Below are 22320 nucleotides of genomic sequence, written 5' to 3'. Positions count from 1 at the left end.
GAGGGCGGCGGGCGGGGCCGGGCCGGGCGCAGGCGCGGCGCCGCCCCGCGCTCTCGCGAGAGGCCGGATTTGTTCCTACGTGCGGGGCCGTGCTGCTCATGGCGGCGCTGGAGCGGGGGCGCTGAGCTGTTGGGGTGAGTACGGGTCGCGGCGGGCCCGGGCAGCCCCCGCCGCCGCCCGCGCCACGGAGGGGGCGCTGCGGCCCCCGCGAGTCGGCGAGGGAGGCAGCGGCCGCCTCTGGGCCCGCCGCCCGTTTGTCTCCTGTCGCAGCCGTCTCGGCGGGGTCGCGGGGCCTGGAAGCTCCCCGCGGGGGGGGCGGGGGGCAGCGGGCGAGGGCCGGCGCCTGCCTCGTAGGGCCCCGCTCCGGGGGGCGGGGGGCCGGCGGCCGCCGGGCCGGGCGGCGCGCGCACTACGCTTCCCGGCGTCCCGCGGGCAGCCGCCCCGCCGCCGGGGCTCTCGGGGGCTGGCGCGCCGCCCGGCCGCGGAGGCGGGGCCACGGCGGCGCCGGAACTCGCTTTCCCGGCGCGCTGCGCGGCCCGGCGGGGCTGCGGGGCGGCCTGGGGCCTGCAGGCCGGGAGGCGCCGGGCCGGGCCGGGGGCGGCGCCGCGGGGACTACGGGTCCCGGCAGGCCGCGGGCGGGGCCGCGCCGCCGGGGCTCCTGGGGCGGGGCGGCGGCTCCCGGCGTGCCGCGCGCGCGGCCCCGCCCGGCGCAGCGACGGGGCCCCGTCCCTTTGTGTGCGGGGGAGCGGCCGCCATCGCCCCCCTTTGTGTGCGGGGAGGGCGGCGGGGCGGCCCCTCCGCCCCCGGGAGCGGCGGCGCCCGGCGCGGCCCCGTGCCGGCCTCTGCGCCGTCATGGCGCGGGGCCGCCGCCGGCCACCTCCCGCGGACGGCGGCCCCCGCTCGCCCGGCGCGCTGCCGCCGGGGCCGCTGGCACCGCCCCCCGCCGGGGCCGCCGCGCCGCTCCGCGGCCACCATCTTGGTGTAGCGCAGCCAGCGGGGCCGCCGGGTCCCTCCGGGAGGCCTGCGGCGCGTCTCCGCCGGTCTGCGCCCGGTTTTCTGTGGTCTGGGTGAAGAACAAGCCCAGGGCCCTTCCCCGAGCTCCGCCCCCTCCAAAGAGAAAAGGGGGTTTTATTTTTAGGATTTTCTTAAAACGATCCTATGTGTACCTATGCCTTCACAGACGTCCTTGGAAGTTCTTTAACTCTTTTTTTTTTCTCCTCATACATGTATTTTTTTTTTGGCGTAAAAGTGACTTCCCTAACCTCGGGAATGTTGGTAACTGATTTCGTAGCTATAGGGTGTTGGTTGGGGTGCTCAGGAGCTGATGCTCGTTTCTGATTTTCGTCTGAAAAGATACGGAACAGCTTTATCTCGAAGCAGCCAATAGCCATGTTGTGCCCACATACTGAAAATATAAAGCTTTATCTTTTTTGAATTCGATCTTAGTCATGTAAGAGATGGTTGTTTCTAGAAGCACGTGTTCTAGTACAGTAAAATGTCTGTTCTTGCAGTTACCTTTTTTTGAGAAGAAAATTGGAAACAAAATGTTTGTAATCAGTCAGGTTCTACTCTGGGGCTCTGTAGATGCTTTCTAGCTGACAGCAGCTTTAGGCGGCTTACTGTTATTTAGCAAAATCTGCACCTGAAAGACTTCAAGAACAGGACTTGTACAGCTCTTCCCTGCCTTTGCATTAATCCTTTCAGCTGTAAATATACAAATGCAGAACTCGGTGTGACTTGGGGGCTGGGCCAGCTGCCTAGGGTGTTTACCATTTGGAGGAGTATTTATAGCAGCTGAATTAAAAAGTAAAGAATTTGAGACAGACACGCTGTGATTTTTTTTGTTGTTGTTCTTGAATTATGCTTGCTTGACAACCCCCTCTTTTTTGAAGTGTGGTAAACCAATCTTGTTATCAAATCAAACTGTATTTGAAAGGAAAAACTTCAGCCTTATTCCATTACCTGACAAAATTAGCTTTAGTCATATTTGGGCAGGAGAAGTGTTTTGATTATTCTATGAAAATGTGATATATTCTATGCCCCGAAAAATGAGAAATGTAACATGATACAAGTTAGAGCTCTACTAGAGCTCTAATAATACTAGTCTAATTACATGAGAGAGGAGTACATGAATAAAAATATTCTGAAGTGTGTCAGTGCAGTTCCTGTGACACAGTGTATGCCTGCTCCATTTCTCCTGAGCTTGCTCAGGGGAGATGCTCATTTGAGAAAAAAAAAATACTATCCTGAAAGAGAGATTGTGGTAAGTTACCTGAATCTAGTATGGAGGTATGTGAAAAGTCTGAGGATCTTATTTTTGCAATAGCTTTGTGTCTCCTGATTTACATTTTTTTATAACTGAATCTTCACTGCAAACCTTTAACACCAGATACTGCTTTCTGCTGCACTCGTCTAGTTTCTTATTTGGTCTCATTCATGTATGTGTAATGGTCTGACAAGAAAGCTTACTTCAGTTTTTCAGAGTGGTGACTGAAGGAAGATGCCTCATCTGGAGAAGAGGTCATTAAAATACAAACTTCTGTGGAAACGGGGTGATGAGTTTGCACGCAGCCATCATGTGCTTTTGGTGTTTAGAGTTCTTATTTGTAATAGCTGACTGCAGTCAGCATTTTCACTGTGATGAGAGTTAAATGTCTTTGCATTCATGTTTCAGTCACTTAAGTTGACTCTTTCAAGTTCACTAAAGGGAATTCAAAGCTCAGTGTAAATTGTGAAATTCACTTCCCTACTACTGTGGAGAAATGGACTTTGTCCGTATTTTTGCTGATTTGGTGTGGGACTTGTGGAATGACGTGGAAGAGTTGTGCTCTGATGCTTCATACCTTTAGGTTGCTGCATAACATGCTAGTTTATCCACAGACTCATAGCGGTGTTGATTCTTAGCACCTTTTTCCCCACAAAAATCTCCTCCCCCTTTTTTTCCTCTATCTACTGAGTAAGCAACAAACTCAAATCAAACTTGATTTTATTTATTTTCAAAAACCCCGTCTGTTTCTGTAAGGTTTCAGTGGTGGGTGGCATTTTGTCTAAAGCACTTTCTCATGAAAACACAGGAAACACTGGAAAACTGTAGGAGAGAATTATTATCTAGTTACTGTTTCACAGAGGCTTCTCTCATGTTATCTACACAAATATTATTTATATGTAATCAATGTTTTGCAAACAGTAAGTCCAGAGAATGGCTCTGCAGTTATTTTACATGCTATGCCAGGATGCATGTGGTCTGTGTAGAGCAGGCATACAGCATCTGTACATGTAATTGAAAAGTTTGTTTATTTTTATACCAAGCTAAAGGTGTTTCAGGTATTGCAAGTCCTTGACTTACTTTTTTGGAAGAACACGTACACCCTATTACTACTCTGAAGGTCTTATTAATTAAATCATGAGACGGCACCAATGCAAAGTTATTGATGGGAGCACTGAGACTTGCATTAAATGGTGCTGCTATTCATCAAAACGAAGTTGCTGTTTTAATTGTACAAACTGGGACCTTTCCTGAAATGCCTAACTGCATCTGAAGAGTTTAAGATTGGAAATACCCTGTCACTGGCTGGGAGGTAGAGTTTTTTGGAAAATAAAACTGAAAATGGGAATGCCAAATATATCTGTAAAAATCTTTCCTAGCATGGTTCAAACCTACAGTATTAAGGTAGAGGAAATGCACCTTTTTGTAGAAACACCTAGGACTGATCTGGAATTCCTTTTAAAGTGATACTTAGTGTGTATCTTTTTCCTTTCTCCAGTATGAAGTGGAACAGAACAGAATTTACCACCTGAAACTGCTGCTTCAAGTTCAGATCAGGAAAAGAATATACCACATCGTAACAACAACTCAAGACCAAAGAAGAGGAAACTTACACTGAAGATACAAGGCTTGATCTGAAACAAGAAGTTTGTGCCTACTCAACAGCTTCAAAAGAGCACGTCCCAACGCTGCTAGTAGTCTCTGTTTTCTCCAGTGCTGCGTTGAAACTGCCCAGGGCAGCAGCACTTGCATTCTCTGTTAGCTTGATAGATCACGTTCTCTTGCTATCTTTTTTCTTTCTCTCTCTCTCTCTCTCTCTCTCTTTTTTTTTTAAGAATAGCAGTCTTCATCCTTAGGAACTTGTGCTGAAACAGAAGAATCGGCTAATACTACTGAAAGTGCAATATTTGAATATCACTGCGAGGTGGGTGCATGTGCTATATAGAATTATGTGTATGTATTTCTAAACTTAATAGGAAACAAGTTGTCAACAAAAGGGTGTAGTTTTTGTTAGGGGATTTTTTAGCACTTTTTCACTGTAATGTTGGTTTAGTAGTAGTACAGTGAATTAATAGTAACTGCGATGTGGTTCTATATAACAATATTTATAACCCTAGAGAGCTGGTTATGAATGTTTCTGTCTTCTAGTAATGGTAGTGTGGTTCCAATCCTGGGTTTTGGGTTGTTTTTTTTCAAATACCCTCTGTTTAGTTTAAGCCGTACTGTGCAGGTGTTTTTTTCTTCCTCTGAGTACTTGTATTGGTGGGGTTCGTTGCTCTCGTTCTTGCAGAGTGACAGGTCAGCTGTGTTAAAATCAGCGTTGGGAGTGGACAGCATAGCCGGGTAGTTGTTGGGGTCCAGTATATAACTATTATATTGTAGGTTCAAGCAAATCTTGTTTGTACATTAATAGGCTGCAGCCTATTGCTGGAAGCTTCTTAAGGAACAGTTTTATGACAGTAATTCTGGTTATACGTCTAAATGGGCATCGTGTTTGATTTTTGTTTTGCTTTGTTGTAACATTATGGTTGAACAGGTGTAGGAATATGACAAGCATCTGGTAAGACTGAGGGTGTTAAAATGTGTCTGTCTTTCTACAGCAAATTTTAGTGCCACCTTGAGGAGTGTATCTTTCTGTGCACTTGAGTTGTCTGGCTTCAGATGATTGATGACGAGTTCTTTGTGCTGTACTACTAATACTCCTTTAAACTCAAACTGTTCAAATGGTATCGTGCAGTGGTAGGCTTTGGGCAAGAGACTACAGCAGTGTGGTTTTCTAACCCTAAAATAGGCTATTCTGAACTTGATTTTTAGTTAGATTTTTGTCATTTTCTGTATCTGATGTACCTTTAGTAGCATTACTTAATGTCTGTGGCAGGGGTGTATGTGTATTTGTGTACGTACTTTGTCGGAGATGTGAAGTGGCCATTTTGTAAATTACTTGCAAAAAGCATTTGTCATGCTCATTTGAGCTTTCAGGAGGGGTTAATGGTCTTGCCTGTTATTCTTCTGGGAAAAGGTGTATAATGATACATCATTTTCCCTTCCCCCACCCACCTACTTGCAGGACCAATTTATTTTTGAAAAGTATTTCAAACTCTAGGATGACTTAAAATCAAACACTTTGGCTGTTGCCTTCCTCAAAAGATAAGGGTTCATCTGTTGGAGTGATGCTGACAGGAACTAGTCTGTATCTCTTAGCAGCTTTGTTCAGTGCTTTTTCATTAGATACTCTGAGTAAACGTGTCCTTTAAACATCATCTACTGCGTAAGAAAGAGGCAGCTCCTGTGGCTTTTGTCCCCTGAGCAGTTTAGGCTGGACGTGAGGGGAAGATATCTTTGCTAGGAGAATAGCACAGCGCTGCAACAGTTAACCCAGGAAGGTGGTGGAACCTCCCCACTGGAGGTTGTCAGGACTCAGACAAAGGCATGGCTGCCTTTGTTGTTGGCAGGAGGCCTTGGAGGAGGAGGAGCAGGGACTGGAGTTCTCTGGGGGGTCTCTGCTGGAGGTCCTGGTCTCTGAGTCACTATTTTCTGACATGTCAGTATTTTATGACTGACTTGAACATGTAAGAGCATTGACTTATGCCAGTTACCACAGGTTTGTAGGGCATCCTGATACTTGAGTTTTCATAATTGTAGAATAAGAGGGAGCAGTGTTGGTTCAAATGAAGGAATTAAATAACTGTCTGTTATACTGTGGCTTATCATGCCACTCTGAGGACAGATAAACAGAAAAAATGCAGTGTTGCCTTGTTCTAGAAGACCTTATGTAATGCAGTTTGTTACTTCATTTTGGGACAGGATGGAGACTTACCAGTCTGAATATGGTGGCAATAAAATTTATATTGAACCTGGTTGTGAACCAGCTGTTCACATAGCAGTTACATGCTTTGCTTGATATTTGTAAACTACCATGTTGTAATGTTTTCTTGCACTAGTGCTATGGTTCTGTGTTGAAATAGAGTATTTTCATTCTCTTGAAGTTTTTGACAGTGTCAAATGTGCCTGAACAGACTCATTTCTAAAGTTGATAGCAAAATTACTGTACATTACATTAGGCAAAGTAGAAAAGGATTAAAGGATTGAAACAGTTATGAGTACAGTTGGTTCTAGGTTGCAGGTCCTCCAGAAGTTGCCTTAAGGGTGCAGTGCAGGGAGATGGGCATCATCTGTAATTTTTGTTTATTGGAATGGGGATCTTCAGGTGTTTCCTCTCACTATTACTTTGCTGTTCTCCACGAAGGAAAACTCCCAAGATATGGAAATTTACTAGTGAATGTAATGAGAGAGGAAACTCTCCAGTGTTCTTGGAGAGTTAGGTTTTCCCATGTGAAACTCTTCAACTTATTCTGCCCATATACAAGAGCTGCTGTATAGTATCATTTATTACCAGACTTGGGACTCACAGGTTTGGACAAATGCCAATATGATGGAGCTGAGATTAAATCTAAATCAATATACTAATATTAAATATTTGTCTTGAAACTAACTCCTTGGTTCAACTTTTTCAATCCTCCCTTTGAAGTATGAGAGGGTAATCTGGGTAGTAAAGTAGTCCCTTCCTTGCAAGAGTTTGTAGTGTGTGGGAAGCAGCACAGTGCTGAAAGAGACTCTACATTAGGCTTTTGGTAGTTCTCTTTGTAGGGCTTAACAGAAGGTGCAGCCTTGGGAGCTGTTTCTGCATCGGGGGGGGGTGTATGTGCACGCTTCTGGAGCGTTTTCCCATTGAGATTTGCAGCTTTTGTGCAACAGTTGGCCCTACTACTGTTACTCATTTTAAAAATTGAAAGAAAAATAAGATGTAAAACAAGGAAATAAGCAGTGCATATTACAGAAATTTTACCATAAGATTTACTAGTTCAGTGATTAGAGAGTTTGGGGGTGGTTAACACTTTTATAACTGCTGACCAGTTCGGTGGCCCTCCAACAGTGCGCTACGCTGGCACACCTGTATGAGGTGGAGAGCCATTATGCAGTGTGGTGAGATATTTTTCCCGCCTTCTGTAGCTCCCCTACCTTTTCTTTTGTGTTTCTCTTCATCTGTACCTACAACATGTGGGTCTTAAACAGAAGGGGACTCCCCTGTGCCAGAGATCTATAGGCCAGGGCAGCAAGGTTAGCATGTTTCAGTGGCACAGGAAGTCATGGGTTAGTTTCCTTGTGAATATGTTCTCACTTCATAACATGCTTGTATCAACAGGTTTTTTAGCCAATATTAAGCATTCGGTCTTCTCCCAAGCAATTATGAAGTATCAGTTTGGGGTTTTTTTTTCTTGAAACCTTTTTTTGGAAATTCTCACATCAAAACATCACTTCCTCCTGCAAAATGAAATGAGTGAAAATGCCTCTTAGGTTCTGGTACAACATCCTTTTTGCATGAAAGTCTAATTAAAATAACATGTAAACCATAGCACAAAGGTGGAAGTGTTCCAGGGAAAATAAACCAGTATGGGTTATGCTTCACAGTTTCACCAGTAACCAGTACCAGCATCTTCTTTAGAACCATTTGGGATTAACAGTTGAAAGCTAACTGCTGCTGAGCAGTTGCTTGTACAGTGGTGTGAGGACTGATGTTTTCCTTCTTTTCTTGGAGGTCAGAACTCTTGTCAATCCTTATTTCTTGCAGTTGTTCCCAGTATATTTTTTTAACATCAGTCTTGCTTAAAAAATAGATTTCTGCCCAAGAACTTCACCGCTGGTGTTTTTCAGTGCTCTTTGATCCCTTTTAAACTGATTTCCAAGCAGCATAAGATGTGCTATAACTGTACCTTTTAATAGGATGAGTACCTTGATGTCTGTATTGGAGTAAGAAGTATGACTGGTTTACAAGTTGCTTGGGTGTCTGCCTTCTACACTAAATATTGCTGACTGGTTTTGAATCTCTTCTGCTTGGTGCAGCAAGAAAGCAGAGCACAGATGCAGTCACATTCTGTTTCCAAAATAAATACTCTGGAAACTGCAACAAATAAAACCCTCTAATACCGTATTTTCAGATGCATATTGACTGTTTGTGGAGGGCTGCTTCAGTAGTCTTTCTTGAATTAAGGTGTTTAGTGAGGTGTAGGACATTTTGGCTGGTTCAGTTGCTAGCCTGTAAATAGGAAGAGACTTGCACATCAAAAAGCCAGTAAATTTGGGTTAATAAAGGGGACTTGTGGATATTTCAAGGTTGAGTCTGTGCCTTGAAAAGACACTCCCTACTCCCCCAAAGAAAGATTTTCATGGATGTAAGTTAATTTAACAGTTCATTACAGCTTTAACTTTTTCAATTTAATGTTGGTTTGAAGTTTTCTTAGTCTCTCTATCACTTGAACCTCCTATGCCACAAAAATCTTAGTTTAAGTTTTAATTCTGGGTATTAATTCCATAACTGAAAAAATGTTTAAGTACTTAAAACCATTTTTTTTAGTCTGAAAGACTGAATAGACAAACTAGGGACAAACTTTGCAGAGATGTGAACCTAATTCTGTTAGTTTTCCTAATTATCTGTTTAATTTGGAAGAGCAGATACTTTAGATATTTTCATGCTCTGGTTAGAAACGGTGAATGTGGGAGTACTGTGAGGTATAATACTTCAGAAGGTCAGAAGTTTGTTTTGCTCTAAGCGAGGTTCAGTGTTGTATGTTGCCTGTCTGAATCTTAAGGATTATTCTACAAATCTTGACTATTTTGGTGTTCTTTCTGTATTTTAAAAATAGTTAGAATTTGCTTGTTACAGTAACTTCCACGGGCTCTTTGTGTTTGTTATTCTGTAATGTGGGCATGGAGAAGGGAGAGGGGGTTTTTGTGGGTTTTGTTTTATCTTTCCCCACTCTTTCTTTTAAACAGATGAGCTTTGATCCAAACCTGCTCCACAACAATGGACACAACGGGTACCCCAATGGTACTTCGGCAGCGCTGCGTGAGACTGGGGTTATAGAGAAACTGCTGACCTCTTATGGATTCATTCAGTGTTCAGAACGGCAAGCTAGACTGTTCTTCCACTGTTCACAGTATAATGGCAACTTACAGGAGCTCAAAGTAGGAGGTAATTGGACAACTTTCAGAGCTTCTTGACTGAGAGAAGACCAGTCTTTTTCACTTGCTGTAGAAGATCCTTTTATCTTGTGGCATGAACAGATGCATACTCTTGCTTCTGGTGGGCTAGAGGGACAATTGAATTCATAATCTACCACTCCTGATGAGACTTTTACAGCACTTGAGCTTTGTGCAGCTTGTAATTAATATAGTTGTGGCCATTCTGGAAAAGGGGCAGTGTTAGGTCAAACGTGTATAACTGAGACAGAAGCAAGTGCTTCGACTGTGGAAGAATATACCTCACGTACTTAGTATTTCTTTTTTTAGAGTTAGTTTGAAGATGGCCAGTTATTTTTCAGAATGGGGAGGCTGCTACTTGATGCTACTAATGAACACGGCCGTGAAGTTTCTGAACTGTTTAATGGCATATGTTACACTGTGTGCACTTCACTGTGAAGTCTGCTGTATAGGGAGTGGGGCAGGGGGACGGAGCTACTACTGAGGGGCAAGCCATTATGATAGAGTAGTTCATTAGCAACAGGAGTGAATAATCAGAATAACCAGAGAAATATTTACAAATAAGTGTCCTTCCTTGGTAACAAAAACACCTGAGTTTTACTTTACGTTTGGCTGCAAGCAGTGAGTTATCAAATGTAACCATTTAGTGATTTAAAAAATAAACAAAAAACCCAGACAAATTTCTGTGGCGCCATTACCGTGTTTGATTGTCTTGTAGATGATGTTGAGTTTGAAGTGTCTTCTGATCGCCGAACTGGAAAACCTATTGCTATTAAATTGGTGAAGATAAAACCAGAAATATTACCTGAAGAACGAATAAATGGACAAGTTAGTACCTGTTTTCTATACACATATAATTTCCATCTTTTACTCCAGTACAGAAGATGAGATTTATCAAGCATATTAACTACATACAGTATACTGTTACACTGAAATATATTTTTACTGTTCTGGTAAAAATTCAGAGGTTCAGGGTGAGCTCTTGCTTAGCTCCAAGGTGTTCTGTCCAACGGAAACTTTGCAGCATGGCATTCCCTGTTGACTTACACTAGAAGTGCATCCCTGAGTGTATAGTAGAGGATACTGAGATTCATTTTGTATTCAACAATCTGCTCCTGAAATGACTAGCAATGGATTTTTTTTTTGACTGGTAGGTTGTGTGCGCTGTTCCTCACAATTTAGAGAGTAAATCTCCAGCTGCCCCGGGTCAGAGTCCAACAGGGAGTGTATGCTACGAACGTAATGGGGTAAAGCTTATGTATTTTACTTGAACTCTTCACTGATCCATCACTGTGGTCTATGAGCAAAAAAATTGGTGCAATTTAATGTAGACAATTGACATTAAGAACTGTAGTTCTTGGCAAAAAAAAAAAAAAGCATGCTTTGGTAATTACTACAAACGTTAATTTGACAGCTTGCTTGCTTATATCTGTGGAGAACTTTATATAGAGCCACATAGTTATTTTTCTCTTTTAAAACTTAATGAAGCTGGGTTGTGTAACGCTCATGGATTCTTATCTTGAACTTTTAAAGTTTAGAAATTGTCATTTAAAGATGGCCACGTACAGACCTTTCAAATTAAGTTGCCTGTTACAGACTCGTCAAAACAGCACGATGGAAAAAGAATGTTTTTGCATGCTGTGTTTGATCATTTTGGATTTTCTCACTAAATTAATTTCTTTAATAGCAGATATTGTTATTAAAACTGCTAATTTTTCTTTGAAACAACTGTTTTGCAAATAGAGTAATATTAATCAATGTTAATTTACAGGAAGTATTTTACCTGACTTACACCCCTGAGGATGTTGAAGGAAATGTACAGCTGGAAACAGGAGATAAAATAAACTTTGTAATTGATACAAATAAACAGTAAGTCATATGGCTTTTCTGGCTTCATACTTCTAGTAGTCAGGCAGAACTCATGCCTGTTCCAAGAACTGAAACGACATTATGAAATATCATCTTAATTGCTTCAGTTTTGCTCTGTTTACCTTTTTTTCCCTCTAGTACTGGTGCTGTAAGTGCTCGTAACATTATGCTATTAAAAAAGAAACAAGCCCGCTGTCAAGGAGTAGTCTGTGCCATGAAAGTAAGTGATGCTTTAGCTGTAAAGTTTCATTTGAAAAGGAAATGCTGTTCTGCAAAGTGGTGTTATAAGTAATATATTTAGGGCATTAAGAGCTATTAACAGTTTGGAGCTGTGGGTGTAAATTGGGTGAAATGGCTTAAACTGCTAATCTTCGATACTAATACTCCTCTTGACAAAGGAAGTCCCATTTATTTCCATGTACATAATTCTTGTGGCAGTCTGTTATTTGTGTGCACTCAAGTTTGCTATACTGGTATGTGATAGTCTTTTATTGTGTTTTGTAGAACCTGTAAAATTTTGTCTTGGTATGTTAAGAGAATAGGTAATTTATTAAACACTTTGTTCTCTTCTTAGGAAGCCTTTGGATTTATTGAGAGGGGTGATGTCGTGAAGGAGATATTCTTTCACTATAGTGAATTTAAAGGTGACCTAGAAGCCTTACAGCCTGGTGATGACGTGGAGTTTACAATCAAAGACAGAAATGTAAGACAAAATCCAGTAAAAACTGAAGACAAGATCCTAGAGCATAACTAGACAGCTGTTTTCTCAAATTAACTTGTTAAAAGAAGGGGAGGGAGGTTTGTTGGAAAATGTCTGTTACTTTACCTCTCCCCTGTGGGCATTTGACTGTTTTTTGTTGGGGTTTTTTTCTGTGCTTTTAGGGTAAAGAAGTTGCAACAGATGTTAGACTGCTGCCTCAAGGAACTGTCATTTTTGAAGATATCAGCATTGAACATTTTGAAGGAACAGTAACCAAAGTAATTCCAAAAGTACCCAGCAAAAACCAGGTGAATTTCAGTATTTACTTAAGTTTTATGTGAAATATTGTACTGATTGTATTGGATTCCAGTCAAGCAGTAAAAATGTTCCCTGTAACAGTCTGCTGAATAAGCATCATGTCAGAGTGAAGGAGTAAGCTTGGACTTAACCTGTAATGACTGTTCACAGCAGTCATAGTATTGCAGTTTTTCTAAAAGTTATAAAGGGCAAGAATTCGGGTAGTGGTATATTGGGGAGTATGTGTTTTCTTTAATGTTTCACATGTTTCCCATTGAATTTACTGGGTTTAGGATGTATCTTTAAGGCAAAAAGCATAGGGAAAAGGGGAGAAAATAACCTTTGGAATAAGCCTGATCTGTGGCTTCCTGTGAGCATTAACAGTTAACGAGGCTTTTGACAGAGAGAGAACTTGACCTTTAATGTTTGTCTTCGAGGAAAGAGTGCACACGAGCACTTCCCTTAAGGTTTTAGGCGAGTCCAATGTTTTGGGAAGCTTTGGGGTGGGCTTTCTGTGTGTTTTGGACACTTTAGAAAGACACTGCCTTCTAGAAGTCTTGTAAGTATGGTTATAAACTTAATTCTTGAAACTGTCTTAATTCCTTTGACAGTACATGCTTGGTGCTTAAAAAAACCTCCAACAACAACCAGCACTACCTTGCATTTGGCTATGCACAGTGAATGACAAATCGGGAGTGGCAGAGATGAAGCATAGTGGTCCAAGTCCAGCAGGCTTTTGGTGGCATCCATACTTAGTTAGCATTAGTATTTCTGCCAACTGTTCTGTCTGTAGCTATGCGGAGTCTTGTAGGTGAACTAACTTTTTCTGTCGGGTTTCTGTCTGCTAGAGTGACCCACTACCTGGCCGCATCAAAGTTGACTTTGTGATTCCTAAAGAACTTCCGTTTGGAGACAAAGATACGAAATCCAAGGTGACCTTGCTGGAAAGTGACCACGTTCGATTCAATATTTCAACAGACCGACGTGACAAACTGGAACGAGCTACCAATATTGAGGTTCTCCCCAATACTTTCCAGTTTACTAATGAAACTAGGGAAATGGCAAGTATCTATCTTTTAATTTTTTAATTCTTGAGGGGAAATGAAAGTAAAACATGGAGATTTTGTCTTAATAACAGTGTAAACACCATTAGTGTCTTCCATTGCCTTTTCTGAAATCCAGTCCTCAAATGTACACTTCAAATTGCCTGAATGGTATAAAATTCAGAATTAATGCTGTGCATCTTTCCTTTAAAAATAATAAAGTTAACTACTGAGTAAGTTAAATCATATTAGAAAATTAGACCTTAGTTGGCCCTCTTGGAGTGGATTGCTGCTAGCTGGTTATAGCAGACAGAAGTAACAAAATCTGGTTAGTTTAAAAATTCACATGATTGGGTCTAAATAGGTAACTACTCATGTTGCTTAGGAAAACTGGAAGAATCTGCTCTGGTTCAGGTAGTGAAAGGTCTTACGAATCGGAGAAGGGTACAGTGTGCAGCTTTTGGATTTTGTGGGTTTTGGCCAGTCTCTGTCTGAGGGTCCAGCAGAAGGGTGGTAAAGAACTGCATTCTCTGACTTACAAGAAAACTCTTTGTGGATTACAGGGACTAAGATGGATGTGGTAATCAGTATTAAAGAATATATTTCATTTTTATAATTTGGAACATTGGTTCTGTTCCAACTAGAAATTTGCCTTCCGTTTCATTTGGAGTCCAATGACAGTGCTATCACATCCATATGCTGTGAATGAGAGACCTTTGCTTTAAGAAAATCACTGAACTTTTACTTCAGCCTCTCAGTTTTTGGCATTCTGTACTATAGACTTCTACATTTCTACTCTGGCTAGATATAATTGTCTGCCTGAATTGAGCTGTCGTTGAGGTGACAAGTATTGGCTGCTTCAAGAAAGGTTAGCTGATTTTCCTGAGCTTGTGAAAGCTACATAGGAGAAAAATGTTCCTGAATGTAGCAAGTGCCTTTGCATTGTCATTCAAATCCTATAAACCTTCCCTGAGACTTTGTAAAGGCTCTGTGGAAACTGGGTTGAACTGAATGTGTTCATGAATTTTGTCTTGCGCAATGCCTCTGGCATGATGTGGTACTAGTTCTTCCTAACTTGAGAAATCAACTCTTTCAGCAACTTTATGGAGCCTCTTTTTTTTTCTAACAGAGGTCGGGGGGAGAAATGGATTTTTTCTTTTCTTTTTTTGACAGTTGATGGGGCACTGTATATTGTTTATCATTCAGCATTCCCTCACTAGTGGTTACTGGGAAGGCGACTAAAATATTATGTAACGTGCTTACCATAGTATACACCCGTGGATGTAATAGTCTTGTTTTAACAAGCTTCTTTGTAAGAAACGTTTTTCATTTCTTCATTTGTGTCTGGAAATCTGATGGGTTTTCTCTTTAAACTTCCCTCTGATGACTGATTTTATTTCCTGTTCATACAGGTTCTTGTACGTTTCGCGTGCATGGATGATGCCCCCTTCAACACTGTGTCCCCTGTGTAGTAGTAATGTCAGGTTCTTTTAACTGCAGTCCTTCTCATTAATGGCTTAAATTAATCGTTTACACTAGAGTCTTCATAAGAAATTAAGTTGAAAAACTAGGTAATTTTGGCTTGTTTGCATTTCAAGTTGACTGTATTGACCATAGCCATTAGCACTGTGGTTTGCACGGAAGTGTATCGCATAAACCAAGAAGTGTTTTCATAGGATTCAGGCCTTGTGTTCGGATTATTCCATACTCCGCAGACAGATGTCACGTATTAGTAATAAAACTAATTGTCCGTTTGGCTATTCTTAGGGTGTGATTGCAGCAATGAGAGATGGCTTTGGCTTTATTAAATGTGTGGACCGGGATGCTCGTATGTTCTTTCACTTCAGTGAAATTATGGATGGAAATCAACTCCATATTTCTGATGAAGTAGAGTTTACTGTTGTTCCTGTAAGTAAGATTAATACTTTTAAGAAATCTTAGTTTTTAAAGAAATTATGTGCAGTCCATCTAAAATCTGATCAATCCTGTTTTTCAGGATATGTTGTCTGCCCAAAGAAATCATGCTATAAGGATTAAAAAACTTCCAAAGGGCACGGTTTCTTTCCACACCCAATCAGACCACCGTTTTGTGGGCACTATAGACAAAGAAGCCACTCCAGCCAAAGCCACTAGCCCGAACAAAGGCAAAGAGAAGGTAATGTTGCTCTTACATTGTTATGTATTCCTGGCTTTGGAGACTGAGGCTGCTTCCTTAAAATCTGCAATTCAACTTTTTGAAGCACTCTATCCTCTATTAATGTGAATTAGATTGAATACTAATGACAGCAGTCAGTAAAAACTAACGTGTGCGGAACATGATAATAAAAGCATCGTTAATGATCCTTCATTTAATAATTTCCAAGAACTTGATGGGAAGTTTCTTTTGACCTCCTAGTACATCAGATGCGGGATAGAATTGGTTAAGATTAAGTTTCTAGGGCTAGAGGAGAACCTCTGTTGGTACATCATGCTGTTTTAAACAACGCCACAGTACTTAAACTTCCAATAAATACTTGCTGGAAATGATGGCAATACTTTCTTCCCTTGAAAAATACTGTCTCGTATCATTTAAAGCTTCTTGCTCAGAGTTGACTGCTTTGTTGTTTTTCACCAGCTACCAAGCAGTTACTGTAAAACTGCTGTGTCTGAAATGAGCAGTGCTTGAATTGTTTGTAGTAAACTTGTTTGCTTCCAAGTAAGAGACTGATTGCTGAATTCTGATGTCTTGTTTCTAGGAAGCTGAGGATGGAATAATTGTTTATGACGACTGTGGAGTAAAACTGACCATTCCTTACCAGGCCAAGGATGTGGAAGGATCTACTAATCCCCAGATAGGAGATAAGGCAATAGAACTAAGTATACCATTGGGAACTATTTACTGTGCATTGTGAGGTGTCAGCTTCTCTTTGCCTTGTTACTGGATTTGCTCTCCCTCTCAGAACAAATGAAGGACAAGGCATCTGTAACGTCCTGTTCTTGTCTTCTATCCTAGGTTTGAGTTGCTTAATCTTCTGTATAACTAAGAAAAATATCCGAAAACCTTGTGATGCATACATGAAAACAGTATCTTACTATGTAAATGATGCTTTTTAAACAGGGAAACCTTATCATTACGACAGTGGACTCTGCTTGTGAATAATCAAGAGGAAATTAGCATAGAGACTTTGAGATGGAAGTTGAAGAGGGAGAGCATTACCTTTATGAGCACATTAGCCTGAGAGACAATGGAAAAGGAGAAAGAGCTTAGAGATCTGGAAGAGCAGCCTGAAAATTCAGTGTCAGGTGCCATACTAGGAAGGCACCGATTCCTGTTTCTAAAAACCTGAAACAAGGGAGCGAAGCTGGGTACATGCCTCCTGTGGGCCACTGGGGGTATGTGTAGAGAAGGGAGGTGACTGACATGAACAGACTCCCATCTTTAGCGGGTGCAGGAAGCTGAGTGCTGGAGGCTGGCCTGCCTTGCAGATACCACTGGTGCCACTGCTACTCTTGGGAGTGCAGTAAGCGTCAGGGACTGACCTGTTTCTGGGAGAGCAGTGGCTAGAAAATTGCTTTCCTGGAGAGCCTAGGTGTTGATTAGAGCTACACAGCTTTGAAATGAGTTGTTTTGGTTGGTGGTTGTGGCTTGTTTGGGTTTTTTCTATCTAGTGCTGATACGCACCTCTTCAACAGGTTGAGTTCTGTGTTTGTGAAGTTAAGAGAACTGGTCTGCAAACGGCTGTTTCTGTCAGAATGCTGGGACGCAATTACAGCTCAAAGAGGCTTTTGGGATACGTGGCAGCCCTGAAAGATAACTTTGGATTTATTGAAACAGCCAATCATGATAAGGAGATCTTTTTCCACTACAGGTGAATGACAATTTTATTATTTGTTGCGGGGAGGGGTAGGCAGGGGGTTGACTGTTAAACCCGTTTGGACTTCATACAGATTATATATGCTTGGGTGTCTCCAGTTCCATTTATTATCTCTGCTGGACTGGGTCAGGCTTTTCTGTTAGTCAGCAGCCTTGGTGTCCTGTGCCTCTGAATCCTAGGCCAAGAAATAGTTGTGTTGTACGTTCAAAATGCTTCACTTGAATGAGGACTTCTTGAAAATGTGAGATGCTGAGCTAGTTAAAGTTTCTGATCCACTTACATAAATGTTGGATGAGCATCACTGTTGTCATGTGAATCAAGGAAAATCTTACATAATTCTATTCTTATAGTGAATACTGTGGTGATATTGATAGCCTGGAACTTGGAGACACTGTTGAATACAGCTTGTCCAAAGGCAAAGGAAACAAAGTCAGTGCAGAAAAGGTGAACAAAACTCATGCAGGTAAGACTGTACCTGGTATTTTCCACTTAGAAGGCTCTTGCAAGGTGCTGATGGATAAAGTTCATTAATTATCGACATTGGAACGTAGATTGAGAGGATGAGGCTTAATGTGGTGGTCTTTGGAAACGCAGGCAGCAGCCTTCAGGAAACCAGAGAACAGACCAGTGCAGAGCAACAATCAGTAGCAGCTCTTGGGACCTTCGCTGTGCTCTGTCCTCTTTAGTTGGAGGGTCAGAAGGAGAGACCTAGTGGAGAAGTAGCCAAACTAGTAATTGCACTAGTTGTGCTGTATCTCACAGAAGGAAAATTGCAGGAGGAATGCAGGTGGGATATTAAGGACTTGGGGGCAAAAAATGGATTCTTAAAGATATGGAACGATTGAAGTGAGGAGTGGAAGAGAATACTTAGGTTTGCTTTTCAAGTTCCATAGCCTCTAGCTTCATGAGAAACTAAGGTTTTTCTACTTCCATGTTAGAAATGTCAGCGTGGTCTTGGTTAGAAAAGCTGTCATTGCTTCCTGCTGTGTTAAAGCTGTTCCAGTTTAACTGGGTGAGAGAGTGCACTGCCTTAGGGGTTTTGGAGTGCAAACTGTTGGCTCCTGGTCAATCTGAGTCACTTAATAATCTTTTTAAAATAAAGTATGACTAGAACATCCTGTTCTTCCACTGTCTGATTCTTTTCAGTGAATGGTATCACTGAAGAAGCTGATCCAACTGTTTACTCTGGTAAAGTAATTCGTCCTTTGAGGAGTGTAGATCCCACACAGACTGAATACCAGGGCATGATTGAAGTCATGGAGGATGGTAAGATTTGTTGCTTTTAAATTACAAGTCTTCCTTTCCCAAATGCACAAGCAGCGTAGGAGGTTAATAAACTGTAAATAGGTCTTGAGGATTATATTGACACTACAGACTACATTCATATTACGAAGCTGACAGTAAAAGTAGCCTTTCTAATACTGGAAAAAAAACCTGAATGCCCTCAGGTAGGAAAGGATGCCTCCTAGCTCTGTCTTGTGGTTTTTCCTCCTCTAGGTGAGATGAAAGGAGAGGTCTATCCATTTGGAATCGTTGGAATGGCAAACAAAGGTGACTGTCTGCAAAAGGGAGAGACAGTAAAGTTTCAGCTCTGTGTTCTTGGTCAAAATGGTCAAACAATGGCTGTTAACATCACCCCGTTCCGCAGAGCCACGGTGGAATGCGTGAAGGACCAGGTGAGCGATGGCTGCTGTGCAGACAAGATGCAGTTACTAGGAAATAACTGCTTGGGTGGGCACAGAGCAGGTGGGAGCCCACTTCAGCGCTTGAATCGGGGAGCTGCTTGTGCTCCGGCAGGTGCTCCGTCCTCTGCTCCTGGGAGGCGGGTTTGGGTAACCGAAGCGCTGACCCACCAGACTGCGAAAGGTGACTCTGGTGAAGGTGAACTCAGTACTTGGTTTGGTGCTGGTACATCAGCACTAGTTATTGCATCTCAGAATGGTTAGAAAATGTCAGTGCTGTGAATGCTTTCTGTAGTTATTCTGCAGCACAAAGCTGTAGTTGTTTACAGAGGCTCGGTGACTTTTGCTGGTTCACACATGAGTGCGTGAAGTAACTGATGGCTTGTGCCAGTGACAGACCAAAAAATGGAGTGGCTTCTACTGCATTACTTCTAAAGTGGAGTCTCAGAGAGGAATACGAGCAGCACTCCTCTTGGTTTAATAAAACTGCCAGGACTTCAGTTTTCAGAACTTGCTCTGTAGGCTTTGCGCTTTAAATGTGACTTCACAAACCCAAGAAGAGTGCGGAGACTTCCAGAAGTGTTGTTTCCAGCTGGAATGATCTGTTCAGTGTAGAAACTGCATTTCCTATTAGGCACTTGAGAGGTTTTTTCTAGAAGTAGTTAAACTGTCATAATGAGTAAGTCATTGCATCTGTTTGGATCAAGAAATAACCTTGTGATGTGTTGGTTTTCAGTTCGGTTTCATTAACTATGAAGTGGGTGACAGCAAAAAGCTCTTCTTCCATGTCAAAGAAGTTCAGGATGGTGTGGAGCTGCAGGCTGGGGATGAAGTGGAGTTCTCAGTAATCCTGAACCAGCGCACAGGAAAATGCAGTGCCTGTAACGTGTGGCGTGTCTGGTGAGGATTTGTGGTTGAAGTGGCTCAGTCTGGCACTGTCTGCGCGGCAGCAGCCGAGTGCACGCTGCTGCTGAAGGGAGCTGGCTGTTCCGGAACCCCAGCTGCCTGCAGCGGAGCCTCACACGGTTTGTAGGGTGTCCAGTACAGTGCAGCAGCAGAACTCCAGCCTTTCTTAATTACAGATACTTGTTCTTTTTTAATCTGCTCTTAAGAGGCTTCCCCCGTAGCAGGAAGTTGGATACAGCTTTTTAAGTGGGAATTAATGAATGCTAAGGAAACTGATGGTATTCCGATGTAGGTGCTGCCCTCCCTGGCCAGCATAGTGCCTCCACCTGTTTTCTGAAGAGCGACTTCCATTTTTAAATAGAAAACCAGGGTTGTTAGACAGTCTCTTCTTTGTGGCATGTCATTTCTTAAGGATGATGGGTGGTTGGGTTTTTTTTTCTCTTGACCTACTTAAACATTTTGAAGAAGACTGCACAATTTGAATTTTGCTTAAGCTTGAGGTAGCACTTCTACAGTAAGAGGAGGCTAACATTTAATTTCTCAAAACTGTTCTTGTCATTTTCAGAGATGTTAATGCTGTGCTGTTATGTACTGGCAACTCGTGAGCCTTTTATTGTTGCAGTTAAAGGGAACAGAAGTGTAGGAAATATTACTTGCATGTGTGTGAGTAAATGGAACACCTCTGCTCGCTAAAGAACACCCTTTAAGAATACTGGTTTTTGCTACTGCTATTTCAAGTCCTGTGTTGGGAGTAATGGTTTTGAGGCAGAAGTTCCACTCACACACAAGACAGATGATGCTGATGGTTTAATGGGGAAGGTGTCTGGGGAAGGCTTGTGCTGCCCCGGGAAGTCACCAGTGCTCTGTGTGGTTGGCTCTCTTACAGCGAAGGCGCCAAGGCTGTTGCTGCTCCACGCCCCGATAGACTCGTTAATCGTTTGAAGAGCATTAATCTGGATGATGCCAATGCTCCTCGTCTAACAGTTCTTCGTCAGCCTAGGGGACCGGATAACTCAAAGGTACATAAAATAAAGTAAAATGAATAACTGCAGTTTGTATTTTGGATAACACAGCATTGCTCCCTGTCTTGGAATCCTGAACCGTTTGAAACGTGGTGTTGCTTCATTCCGTCGTGAACGGGTGACCCGGTGCTGGAGCTCAGGTTGTGTGAGGTCAGGGGTGCTGTACCCTGTGTCGGTCCCGGCTGGTTTCAGAAGAGCACGTGCTGTGGAAGCCAGCAGTTGCTGCTTGTTTTGTAGCCTGTAGCGCCTCTTTGCTGCTTCTCTTACCGCCCCCCTGCTCCCCGTCTCGGGGACAGTGAAATCCCTCTGCCTAAATTTCCACTTCAGGTTCTGCCACCACTTGGTGGTCAGGAGGAGTGAAGCGTCTGCAATCTGTAGTATGTAGGATGGGGAAGAGCAGCCCACAGAACCTGTTCTGTTGGTGTCTGTTTCTGAAGACAACTGTGGCTAACTCGAAACATGCAAATGCTGTGCTTGGTTGGAGCGGAACAGTTTTGCTTTAAAGCGTGATGGTGATGCTGAAGCTAAAGTTTGTTTTGTTTTCCTTGCAGGGATTTGGTGCAGAGAGAAAGATCCGTCAAGCTGGTGTTATAGACTGATCCACAAAACCCATACCCGCTGTCCGACTGAGTGGTGGGGGCTGGTGAAGGGTACTGAATATCTTCCTATTCATCCCTTCCTCCAAATTCTAAGAAGCTATTACACCGGTTTTAATACCTTCTCATGTTATGTTTAAAATAAATTTATGAAACCATTTTAAAATTATGCACAGTTGCATTCTGGAGAACTTAAGGTGGCGCCTTATAGTATCACATTTTAGAAGCTTGTTTTGAATGGTGCATTTAACGCAACTGGTAACTGCAAATCTACATTGCCTATGTGAGTAAACATTATAGACAGCTCTACTCTGGTAGACCTTACGGAATTCTGCACTACAGTTACCTGTGCTTTCTTTGTTGTTTTGGCCAAGGTGTTTCTATGCCTTAGTGCTCAGTTGCATTATGTCTTTCCTTCCAAGTGGAAGCGGAAGGCTCACTTCAGCTCACTCTGCTCAAACTCTGATGAGGACCATTTGAGGGTGGAATAAGTTCAACTTTATATAAAATCTGTGTGAACATTCAGATAAGTTGATGGCCAAATGTTACAGTGTTTTCATATTTCATTTAACTTGAGTCCTTTAGCCAGAAAAGTTGTTAGAGGTCAATGAAAGTCTGTGGGGTTGACTTTTTTTTTAATGTTCTGAAACACATGCAGTGCAGAATTTCATAAGGCTGAGGTGTGCCATCAGTGTGGTAATTTAAATATATTTAAAACAATGCACAAATCTGCTGCTGCTTAGAACACTGCAGCTTCTAAACCCGGTTTCTTTTACTGATTTAAATTTAAAATGAAAGAAGTTGTGCCTGAAGTGAATACTTTTTTTTTTTTCTTCTTTGCAGCCGGCACCCAGTGTACTGTAAAAGAATAAATACTTAGGCTTTCCATAGCTGTATTGAGACTTTCATCAAGGTGAAATAGTTGATGTCTGTGTGCTTTTTTTCCCCCTCTCCCTCCCCCTGCCCCCCTCCCTCCATTTCCCCAGTCACACTTTATCAAGCAAGAAAACTGAATGATTGGTCTAAGTATTACTTTAACCAAAAAGA

At 42.4% G+C, this 22320-nt stretch overlaps 1 protein-coding gene across 1 annotated transcript; it reads left to right on the top strand.

Moving 5' to 3' along the window:
- The first annotated feature begins 21 nt into the window (after positions 1-21).
- On the top strand, positions 22-22273 carry CSDE1 (cold shock domain containing E1). Its single transcript, XM_074925561.1, has 20 exons — positions 22-134; positions 3765-4190; positions 9098-9296; positions 10023-10132; positions 10459-10551; positions 11076-11173; positions 11312-11393; positions 11748-11876; positions 12056-12181; positions 13019-13231; positions 14981-15121; positions 15210-15368; positions 15949-16056; positions 16886-17061; positions 17418-17530; positions 18214-18333; positions 18565-18743; positions 19486-19649; positions 20542-20674; positions 21229-22273. Exons 3-20 carry the CDS (start codon positions 9098-9100, stop codon positions 21274-21276), a joined length of 2391 nt encoding a protein of 796 aa, XP_074781662.1. The 5' UTR covers positions 22-134; positions 3765-4190; the 3' UTR covers positions 21277-22273.
- Positions 22274-22320: the final 47 nt, after the last annotated feature.

The sequence above is a fragment of the Athene noctua genome, chromosome 23 (genome assembly GCF_965140245.1).
Source record: "Athene noctua chromosome 23, bAthNoc1.hap1.1, whole genome shotgun sequence".
In the NCBI taxonomy this organism is placed as follows: Eukaryota; Metazoa; Chordata; class Aves; order Strigiformes; family Strigidae; genus Athene; species Athene noctua.
Note: the sequence above shows the minus strand (reverse complement) of the source record. Positions and strands in the feature narration are given on the sequence as shown.

Excerpts from the sequence above, each read along its gene's own strand:
- CSDE1 (XM_074925561.1), top strand. The coding sequence starts at position 9,098 with ATGAGCTTTGATCCAAACCTGCTCCACAACAATGGACACAACGGGTAC. Across the intron at positions 15,369-15,948 it reads CGAACAAAGGCAAAGAGAAG|GAAGCTGAGGATGGAATAAT; the intron begins GTAATGTTGCTC and ends TCTTGTTTCTAG. Across the intron at positions 19,650-20,541 it reads TGTAACGTGTGGCGTGTCTG|CGAAGGCGCCAAGGCTGTTG; the intron begins GTGAGGATTTGT and ends GCTCTCTTACAG.